The 11,637-nt window shown below is 38.0% G+C and overlaps 1 protein-coding gene across 1 annotated transcript in view; it reads left to right on the top strand.

Annotated features, from left to right (window-relative positions):
* The window catches only part of KIF21A (kinesin family member 21A), a gene marked incomplete at both ends in the record, with an annotated part of 50,149 nt that overhangs the window by 30,929 nt on the left and 7,583 nt on the right, over nt 1–11,637 (top strand). Inside the window, 7 exon segments of the mRNA XM_008944274.1 lie at nt 853–1,018; nt 1,524–1,544; nt 4,916–4,976; nt 5,198–5,252; nt 6,318–6,535; nt 10,896–11,006; nt 11,562–11,637. The exon segment at nt 11,562–11,637 is cut by the window's right edge and continues 4 nt beyond it. Coding sequence (XP_008942522.1) covers nt 853–1,018; nt 1,524–1,544; nt 4,916–4,976; nt 5,198–5,252; nt 6,318–6,535; nt 10,896–11,006; nt 11,562–11,637 — 708 coding nt within the window.

The raw sequence follows: 11,637 nt of genomic DNA, 5'->3' as shown, positions 1-11,637 counted from the left end.
AGGAATGACAAATTTTGCAAGAAAACATACCTTCTATTTGTTGATTGTTTCCACATGAAATATGTCTATTGATATGTTGTTTTAGTGCACAATAAAATCAGAATCTAACGTGTATTCTATAGCGCTAAGCCTCATTCTCAAGTGCTAGTACTCAAAAGTCTTCTGTTATCCTATAATAATTTGAGAAAATATGTTGTACCTTCATTTTTCCCTGCTGTTTCTGCTATTTGGAATCCATTCTCTGTAAATTTCCTTGGCTACATTTTCTACAACAGAAACATTCCCATCATTCCACGGGCTTAGTGAAGTTCCCTTAGAATGGATTCTCTCTTAATTTACAAATTTCAGCAGAAGCTGAAATTTCAGTGAGTGATTCTGTAGGAAAGATTACAGTTCTGGGATTGGGTTGGGGGGGTTGTTTGTTTTTAGGTGTGTGTGTTATGTTGTTTGTTATTGAGTGTCATAGGTAATAATTAAAGTACTTGTGAAAAATGGAGGCGCAGATTTTTCAGGTGCTTTCTGCTCTTAAATGAATGCAAAGAATCTATGAATTGTACTTAGGAGTCACATCCACCTTAGCCACTAGGTGCAGTCTGAGGAACACAAGTTAAATGAATGTTTAATGGTTCCCCTTAAAAAAACAAAACAAAACAAAAAAACAAGAACAACAAAAAAACCCTACCGACCCCAAAACACCAACCTTTAGTTGACACTTGAACTTTAGAATGTGAGAGGAAGGTTACAATGGACATGTTGTTTACATCTGTAGTTTTTAAAAGGTTTGACAATTCTCATTTTGTAACAAAAGAGTTGTGAAAAAACATTTGTCATATTTTTCTTTCTTTCTCCTAGGGTCTCCAAGCAGCTCAAAAAGAAGCTCAAATCAAAGTTCTTGAGGGACGCCTTAAGCAGACAGAAATTACTAGTGCTACTCAAAACCAGTTGCTGTTTCATATGCTAAAAGAAAAAGCTGAGTTAAATCCTGAACTTGATGCTTTGCTTGGTCATGCTTTGCAAGGTAATTTTGTCATCTTGTGTTCTGAATAGTCAGCTGCATGTCATGTTTGCCTTTCGTGCATGCTATACTGGGCATTCTAGGCTACTTCTTTTCTGAATAGATGCTGTATTTTAACACCTTAAACTATTTAAAAATTGATGTGCATGTATGTAGTTTTAAAATGTATACATTCGGCAGTGAAATGTAAAAAGTAAAGAAGTAGGGCCTTTTTATTATTGAGACTTGAAAAATTCATCTGCTTGTTATTTTTACAAAAGACTATGCATTCACAATTTGGTGTGATTTTAACTTCTGATTGTGGAATTCTAAATACGCAACTTATTCAATCATATGTTAATGATTTTGAAAGCGGCAGCCTTTTTCTGTTACGGCATCTATTCTGCTTCTTATGAGATGACAGAAATTTAGAATACATTTGGGTACTTTTGTTTTATTTCTTTTTATAAAATGGATATATTTTGATTGGAGTGTTGCTTTTGTTTCCTTGTTGCTGTTATTTACACAGACCTAGATAGCATACCGCTGGGTAAGTATGTTTAGCTTTCTGTATACTGTGCAGCTGCATGAGCTACTAATACATTCATGTTCACTAACTGGTACGTCTTAGAATTTGTGAGTGTGTGAAGTTTGCATGAACTATCCTGTAAATGTACTCATTATCATGAGCTTACAGAGCATTTCTTCCTTTCTGAAGCCACTCGTAGCCTTCTTCATGTTAGTTAGAATTGTCAGCTAAGCAGTCAACACAGAGCTGTATTTCAAATTTATGACTTGTTGCTTCCAAACCTATAGTATGTTCAGACTACATAAAGCTATTTTGTGATGTACTACTGCTGTAGTTGTGACACATAGTGCTCATCTTTTTAGGTCTGGAAAAAAGTAATAACATGCAAGTCATATAACCTTCTGCAGATAGCTCATTTTGTAATGTAAATATTGTGCAGAATGCAGATTATATCTCACTTTTTCACTTTGGTTTAGCTACTGACTTTCCTGATTTTGAGGACAAGTCTTTGTTGTTGTTGCTTATAAATGATTCCCAAGCAAGTTAGGCTAATCTCCACTCCCTTGCTCCTAGCCACAAAATTTACTACGTTTCAACCTTGAAAATAATATTTCTGATGTCAATAACAATTCCTTTTGTAATGTTTTGTGTTACTTCTAGTCCCACTATGCTGTCCTGTGCTAGTTTGCATAGGCATGTGAAACATTTCAAAATCACAAGACTGCTTGAAAGTGTATAGATGATCTAGTGTAAGCGGGTGAGAACTTTGCCACCTTCCTGACAGATCCTGAATATCTCTGAACCTGAAGATCACCTGAAGATCTCTGGCTAGGACATCCTGCTGCATACAGCCATTATTTTTTTTTCAGGAACCTCAGTGGTTATTGATTACTGTAACAGATCTAAACGAGACCCTTAATGTGTGTGCGTGCTCACCCCTGTTGGAGTGAGAGCAATGTTTCTCCAGCCAGGAAGTTAGCACTGCATTTTCTTTATCTCTGGACAGGCTTTTACTTATTAGCAGCATCTGGAGGAGTGAAAAGATACTTGTTAAATGCATTGAAACAGCAGCTCTGATGTCAAAATTTTTGTAGAGTATATCTCATTAGAGAAGCTTTTTAACACTTTGCAAGCATGAACTGAGGCTTTTAAAACACCTAAGCCATTCAGGACTATACTAACACCCACAGTGAAGTTTCTTTCCTATAAAGTGTACCTTGGCTCAATATGCCATACAGACATCAGTCCACACTGAAATCCAAACTGTTGATGGTCTGTGTTTTGTTTTCCTTCCTGCCTGTGACATCTGTGACTCGTAGCTGTGTATGTGCAGATCCTGAGAGGTCTGGTCAAATACAATTTCCTCTGGATGAACTGTGCTGGTGTACAGCATTGTTCTGGTACTGTCTAGTTGCCTCTGCAGGAAGACAAGTCATCAGAAGACCTTTCCACAGTTCTTCAATCTTTAGCTTATTCGCAGTCATCTCAGCTGCTCCTTGCAAGCTGTGCTGCCTTTACTAACTTTATTACTCCTTTAATTTCTTCTCGCTCAGGACTTCTTGCAGAATCTTGCTCTTCTGCCTCTTCTCATTTCTTTTTGCTGTTTCTGTGTGTTGGAGCCTTTGTGCAGTTTTTCTGCTCTGAATTGCAGGCATACTGAAATAAGACACTAGTCTGTCAGGTCACATGACTGTGAACCTACAAATAAAATCCTATCTTTTGTGGCTATCCCACACTTTCTGCTTCATTTCCTGTAAAAGCTGATTGCAAGTTCTTTGAGAAGAGACTGAATTCACACCTCTCTAATATAAATTTTTTAAAATTAATAAAAATTTAAAATATTAATTTTTTTAAAATGCAATTTTTAATTAATGCTGCTTTTGTGCCTTGCTAGAAGGAGCATCACTCTTTGCAGAAAACACAGAGTAATAACATGCATAGAAAAGGTTTAACGTGGGCTCAAATCCAGGATGGAACAAAACAGGAAGTTCACAGGGCTATTTCTGTGACTCGGCTTTTTTTGTAATGTTGTTATATTTCTGATAATGAAGGTTATGTTATTAAAACTAATACAGTACCTTTGAAGTGCAGTGTTGGTGCTGGACTGATGCATGGTTTTAACTTCTTCAGGAACATTTTTAGATGTAGCATACATGAGAAGGCAGCATTTTCCTTTTCTTCATTCCTCCTCAGAATTCAACTAGAGACTATATCTTTCCTTCCACTCTCCAAAACATGAACTTGCACTTAAAACACAGACATGGGCAAACCTATTTTAATATGGGTACCAAATATGTTGGTTGTTATGTTGTTTGTGTGCGTTACAAATGGTATCTGCTTTCTGGCAGAAGTTAAGTAAATAAACTGAAAGCATCTCTGATAATAAACAAAAGATTATATGGAATGTCATTAGAAGATTATTTCACCCTTAGAATTTCATTATTATGTTAAAAAGTAAGGGACTTTGCTTGTAGGAATGTATTACCTGTGTCCTTAAACTATGTTTAAAATGTATTATTACAATAATCTGGAAGTTAGGGGATCAGGTTTCCCTGCAGTTTGGGACTGATTGTACATAAGCCCTGAACTGTTTGTCTCAGCTTAATGTTTTGCACTGTTTGCATGCAGACATGTTGATCTGATGTTTGGCAGCGTTAGCATGTGACACGCATGCTGGTTTTGTCTTTTGTGGGCAGGTTTGTGCACACATTTTACCTTGGGAGCATTTCTACTGAACATCTTCATTTTACAATTAACTTCAATGCAATTAATCTCTTTTTAGGAAGCAGTTCTGTAGTATTAAATAGTGGCGTCATCCTGTTTTGAAACCTAAATGCTTACATACTAATAAGTGCTTGCTTCTTGTCAGCCCAAATGGTGCCATTCTGTGTAAGCTGAGTCTGAGCCTCAGCTCAGTGTCAAAATACAGTTTTATTTTTTCATTATGAACAGGCTGATTCTGTCTTAAAGCAAGATTGCAAAAAAGAGGGGGAAGGGACATCCTTACTGCCCATTGATGTGCATCCTGTCTCTTCTCTGCCTTGCAGTTAATTTCTTTTGCTTTATCATCTTCCTTCCATATTTCTTTCTAGAACTTATTTCTGTTTTTCTGTCATCCCTGTTGCTCTGCCACAATAAAGGACCACATATTGGCACAATATGCCTAACTGTATGATTTATTTAGACTGTATATATATTAAAAAAAAATTAGTTTAGATACCAGGAAAATTCAATGAGCATTGGCTAGCAAATAGTCAAGATATTTTAAAACCTCCTGCCTTTGGTATGCTATTCATCCATATTCAGCATTGAGCTGTTTTGTATAGCATTTAAAACCTGCACATCACCTTGTAGGTGGACAGACTAACATTATTCTTTTGGAAATTTTCTAGAAAATTTGGAAGATAGTACTGATGAGGATGCCCCATTGCATAGTCCTGGGACAGAAGGAAGGTGAGCAATCTTTGTTAACAAGTAACTGGATCTACTTCTGGAAAAATTACTGTCACTTCCTCTTTTTGTAGTGCATTGTGTATCCCTTAGAGGATACCTCTGACATTGTTTCATTCCACTTTGCCCACCATTTCAGTAGAAAGAAGAATCAAACAAAAATACATATTCTGTGAAAATATTACTGATTTTCCCTCTAATGGTGATGTAATTGTTTCTTTTAGTTCGTTATCTTCAGATCTTTTGAAGCTTTGTGGTGAAGTCAAACCCAAAAGCAAGGTAGGCTGTAGGATTGTAGTAATAATGCTTTAATGGCATCTTCTCTGGAATGCTCTTGCTCTGCTTTAGAGACATCAATGAACGAAGACATGAGAAAGATGAACTGATGTACTGTTCATGTGATTTGTGTGTGATATGCTTTTGTGTGATACTCCTCTCAGAGAAGCAATGACAAAACTGTATTTTTTGAATATTTTGTAGTTTAATTTTTACAGTTTCAGATACATTCTTTCAGCACTCCAAACTGTAGTACATTTACAGTTTAGTATTAGCTAGGCTGCAGTTTAATGTTAAAGCCAGTGGGAACTGTGAACATGCATATTATTTGCAGTTTGCTTCTGTGGTCATAGAAATGTAAAGGAAGTTTATAAAGTAAATAGAAGTTTGACCTTCAGGCTCTTAGTTACAGTTGGCACTAGAGAATGATATCTAGTCTGGCTGCAATTGAATATTAATGGCAGTGGGAACTGGAAATGTGCACACTGATTGCAGTTTTGCTTCTGTGCTCACAGGAGCATAAACCAAATTTGAAAAGTAAATAGAAATTTAGCCTCCACTCTTCTTATTGCAGTTAGCTTTGGAGGAGTATATTAAGGTTGACAATTGCATTCTTGGTAGCGTTCATCAGTGTGCAGCTCTTTGGGCACGTAAAGCGAGTGAGTTCTGTAAATGCTGGCATAGAATAAACATGTCATTTTTATATCAGAAGAAGAATCAGTGTTAGAACTCACACTTTGCTTTATTCCTCTCTGCTTTGTAGCATTTCATTTGGATAAACCTTAGGAGAGCAATATTGCACTCCTGTAGTATTGGCAGGCACGTGCAGTTTGTTGAATGGATGTTCTTGGAAAGCAGTTGTCAAATCAGTGTTTCATGCTGTTGAATTTTACTTGCCTCCTTTGAAACACTGGCAAGAGTAGAGCTGAGTTTCTAGATTTATTTTCCAAAGGTTATCACCAAGTGGGTTGAGGTGGATGCTAATTACCAGCTAATGATGAGCTTAAATGTGGCACTCTTGACACAGACCATGAGATGTTAGTCACAACTTGGTTTTCATGTCTCCAGGCCCGCCGGAGGACCACTACCCAGATGGAATTGCTGTATGCAGACAGCAGCGAGTCAGTCTCTGACGTTAGTGCTGCAGACCCTGCTTTGGCTGGCCCTCTTCCATCAGTTGCAGAAACTCAAGAAAGTGGGATGACTGCTGACACAAATGATACTTCTGCTAGGGACAGAGAGTTTATTCCCCCACCATCTGGCTTACCTTCTAAGATAGGCAGCATGTAAGTCTGGCCATGCTGTACTAATTATGCTTTGCTTTTAAAAAAAATGCATGTTGCTCGTTTCTTGTAATCTGTTATTTTAACTTTACAATGGAGGTACTTGAAAAATACTTGAAAAAATACTTGAAGCTTACTAAAAAACACTGACAAAGCTCCTCCTTTTCTACAATCTCTACTATAGATAGTATAAATGCATGGTTGTAAGTAATGTGTTTCTTATGGAAGATACACGTTCTGTTAAGTTGCTTTGTCATAGTAAAATGGGTGTAGTCTTGTTTTTAAGTAGTGGGGGGGAAAAAAAACATCTAGTCCCTTGTTCTGTCCCGGTTAGAAGGCAGAACTGTGTCCCACCTCCCTTATGCCTCAGTTTCCCAGATAGAGAGGTAAATAAGGAAGGCAGGGGTAATGAAAACCTTGCACCAAATTGAAGATTAACAAAATGAAATATATTATTTAACAGGGATCAGAAAGGAAGAAGGGAAGGGGTTTAACAGGGTACAGAAAGGAAGAAGGGTAGGGGTTTAACAGGGAAGGGGGGTTGTAGGAACAACAAGGTAAGGAAGATTAAACTTCCAAATATACAAAACCCAAATGCTATGCTGAGGCTCCCCGGTGCTGGATCTCGCTGGACTGAGGTGGATTGAAGCTGGATGCACAATCCTTGGATGTGGATGGAGGCAGGGAAGAGTCTGTAGATCAGGCCCAGGTCTCCAAGATGGCCACGGCCACGTGTAGCACAGGGAGCAGCAGCGCAGCGTGTGCCCAGGTGCAAGGTCAAAGGAGCAAGAGGAAAAGAGAAGAGGAAGAGAGCAAGGCGTGCCTTTCTCCCCTTTTTATAGACCTTGGCAGGAAGTCCCGAAGACAGGAAAAGGGGAGTGGGAATAGGACAGGTGTACGCCCCTTTCATTCAGGCTTGTACCTGGTTAGGGTTTCAGATCTCCACCCACCAGGGGCAGCAGGTTTCAAACCATTACATCCCTTTGATAATTTGCTGTCTTGATGCTATGGGAAATGCACATTCTAAGGAGGTAGCGAGAATTTGCTTAGAACAGCAGAGAGATTTAAAAAACAAACAAACAAACACAAAACATTCCAAAACCCCAACCTCAAAACTTTATATAATGTAGCAACAGAATCTGTTTATGGTCCTACTTATTAGGTAGAATCTTCTGTGAGTCATCTTGTGTGGACCATGCTTAAAATGGAAGTCTGTACTGTAATAGAGCATGCAATGTAAAATTGAAAGAAACAAATCCCAAAAAATCCTTTCTATTTGTAGGTTGCACTTACCTGCAGAACAGTTTTACTAACTGAAAGTGTTACCTGATGCCAGAAGGAACTCAAAAGACTATTTTTGTCTTTTTACTTGTGAGCCAACAGGTCTATCTCACATGCGCTCTTTTTCACTTGCTCTTGCTTGTTCTTTTTATATCTACCAGTATCACTGTTGGTATTAGCCATTCACTGCTAGAGACTCTTCCTGGCTTTTTAGGTACTGGATCCTGTATTGCACAAACGTGTGTAAACTGACTGTGCTTGCCATATTCAGTGATATGGAAAAACTGTGTCCCACAGACATCTTCATGTTACAGACTGTGAAATTAGGCATCTTTCACTATCCATCTGTCCTATTTGCATAATATTTTTGCAGCAGTCTCCATCTAATATATATATTGGCAATTTGTATTGTTTTTACTACATATTTCTAGCATGTGCTTGAGGTGGCAATCATGAACAGTAAAACACTGCTGACAGCAATTATTAACCCATGCTGATGGCTTCCATGCATTTTACAAGTAGAGTTTGCTTGGAAAGAATGCTCTTGGGGGTGAGGATAGGTGAAGAAATGCACTTGTTTCAGCATCTAGTGTGAGATCACTAGAGACTTTTGAAGCTTCAAGATATAAAACGTCAAGTGTTATGACCTGGCATCCAAGACTCAGGTAATACCAACTTTGCCTCCCTCCATCTTCTAGAATGTGTCCATTTGTGAAAGTGAGCCAACAACGAGTCAAAACAGGATTTTCCAAAAACTGTGTTCCGTGAACAATAGTGTCATGTCCCATCAGTAAATGAGTTCAGTCAACAGAAGGCCTCACATATATATTGTTTTGTTATTGATCATGTTTTATCAGATAAGCGATCAAAAATTTCCCACAATCAGTTTGCAGTTACTTCCTCACCATAACTAAGATGCTGTTTCAAAACTAGAACTCAGTATACTTCTGTAAGTGTTGCTGGCTTTGCTGGTCATTTAAGAAAGGTTGTCTTTGTGAGACATCTGGCATTACTATAAGGGCCTGTAGTGCCACCAGATCTCTTGTAATAAAATACATTCTTCTGGAGTAGAATGTGGTCTTATCTGCAATAAACTTTATCTCCTTTGTGCCACTTAAGTGGCATTCAGAGATGTAGGAGTAGTAACAGTGATCCAAAATATGCATTGCCTGGAAACAACAGAAGTTGATTATATGTTTAGGTACAAATTTAGGTGTCTGCATATGTACAAACTGCTGAACTTTGGAAACCCTGCAGTTTTCTCAGATCTGTGGTGATTCAGAGAGGCACAAAGATGGGTAGGGCTGTTGTTCTATGCTCAGCTGCCCAGCAGCCTCTTCAGAATAGAGTGGTCTCCTGTAGGCCTTGTGCCTGCTGTGTTCAGATGTCTCTGATATCCTGGGAAATCTAAACGGGTACCAGAAACCTATACTTAGGTGTGTGTCTTGCTCCTTTTCATTCAGGTCATTGACATCATATACCTGTTTTTTACATGTATACTTAAGAACTTCATTCCAGCAAGCTTGCTGCGTTTTTATAACACCTGCATTTGCAGGCTTTCAAAAACAGATGATATGATCATGATCTTTACCTTCTTCTGAGCATGTGCCATTGTGGAATCCATTGTGTTATCCCACTTTTTATGTCCTTTGCAAAGTATGCCCAGAGGTAAGGGAGTCCCGCAGAGAAACGGGTGCTCTGGCCTTGAGGAGAGAACTGAACCCACATTCCCCTTCTTTTTGTGGACTTTAACTGCTAGGCTTCTGTGCAAAATTAGAGAGGTTGTAACTTTTCCTCCTTTTCCTGTCCCTTAAAGACCCTTGGGGACTTTAGGGTCTGCATGCACCTCTTGGCACTAGGTCCTACAGATATGACCTTCACCTTCCAATTAGTGCTTGTGTTTACTGTGGGTGTGATCACTTGAGACCATCAGTCTTGGCTACTTGAGTTAAGTTAGCTGCTTTTGGTTGTGCTGTCCTTATTAAATCATGTTATTCTTCATGCCAGTCCCTAGGTGGATTTTTATATGCCATAGACTTCCTTTCAAGGCAAACTGGGACAGATTTTCTCATGCAGAGAAGTTGCAGGTATATAGATCCAGAGCCTGTAGAGCTCTGAGACTAGATGCTAGTAACTGTGTCAGGCAGGTGGCCTGTCAACTGAATTTTGCTTAATGCAGTTTTCTAGCACAAAAGCACTTTCAGAATCTGCTTTCTGTTTTCTAGTGATTGTTTCTGGTCCTTATATTCATAGAAACAACTTCTAAACATGGGGGGGGGGAAATTATAAATTAAAGCAAATGTTTTTTTTTCTGATTGCCCAGCTAGTGAGAGACGTGAATTCAGAAGAGCGGAGGTGATCCAGATAACCTTTTTTTTTATTTTACTGTGGTGAAATGGTGACATTTACATGTCAGCATTAATACTGAACTCTTGATATTTCAACTATTTTTAATGAGGAGTAAGATGCTGGGAGAAAGACCAAGTGACTGGGACTGGGAATTATTTCAGAGAAAGACTAGAGAGACAAAGGAGGGATGGAAAGCAAGGAAGAAGGGAAGAGGGGATGAAGAGAACCAGTTTTATGATAGTCAGCTTTCAAAGGGAAATACTTTTTCTCACTACCTAATTTTGAATTTGATTTTGAAACATGAAAATGTTGATGCAACGTTTAATTCATATTTAAGTGTTATTGTGATTTCCCTGTTCTTCATGTCTGTAAGTGGTCTGTTGTAGATGAAAGCTGTGGAATCTGAAATTTTTGGTCTTAGACCTTCCAGCGTCTCCATGGTCTTAATTTGAGATTCATACTCTGATGTATTTCTTTCAATCAGTCTCTTTTATTATTGAATTAGATCTCCTTTGCATATTCAGTACCTCACTCATCATATGTTGATGAACCAGCTTGGTGTATTTCAATATTAAAATGTAAGAACAAATTTAGAGTCCGTAGATTCGAGAGAGACAATAATTAATTAAGCACATTCTGAGATTTGAAATGTGAGTGAGAGAATGACAGCTAATGTAAGAAAAGCCTTTTTGTAAAGGGACTTAAAGTAAGATAATGCTTCCTCTTGCTTTAGTTCTAGACAGCCATCTTTGTCAGAGAAGAAGATACCTGAGCCTTCACCGATAGCAAAGAGAAAAGCCTATGAGAAAACAATGGAAAAGACAAAGGCAAAAGAACAAAAACTGTAAGATTCTTGTAATTTTATTTTCACTGAAATAATTTAAAACTTGAAAAATTAATCTGTATTTTTCTAAGAAAATATACCTATTTCTTTAATTCTAGGGCAGTTTTTATTGTTGCCAGTAAATTTATTCACTGCTCAACTTCTGTGTGTGTATTTTTTTTCCAGGGTAATTTTTTTTTTTTTTTACAAAACTCAGAAGCAGAGCCCTGAGAAAGTGTCCTTTGGAATATTTCTAAATGACTCCTTTTTTTTTTTTTTTAAATGGAAGTCATCAATTTCTCTAAGAAACTACAGTTTTGTAAAATGATTACATTCTTACATATGCGTATTTTCTACTTGGACCTTTCACTGCTGGCATATAAACTTCGAATGTTGTGACACCCTGCACTCTACAGCAATGTGTAGTCTTAAATGTACCTTCTCTGGGAAACACCTGTAGCTGGCATTATAATTTTATTCACTTAAGAAAAGAGCATCTAACATTTGGGGCATGTTGCATTTAACTTCTCTAACCGTTCATAACCTATTAAAGAGGATGTTCTTTTTTTCTTGTAGCTCAGATACTGGAGGCCCAGAGGCTAGTCTGTCACCTCCTACTTCCCCACCAAGCCGGCCCCGTAATGAAATGAAT

Source organism: Merops nubicus, unplaced genomic scaffold, assembly GCF_000691845.1.
Source record: "Merops nubicus isolate BGI_N331 unplaced genomic scaffold, ASM69184v1 scaffold8667, whole genome shotgun sequence".
NCBI lineage: Eukaryota > Metazoa > Chordata > Aves > Coraciiformes > Meropidae > Merops > Merops nubicus.
Note: the sequence above shows the minus strand (reverse complement) of the source record. Positions and strands in the feature narration are given on the sequence as shown.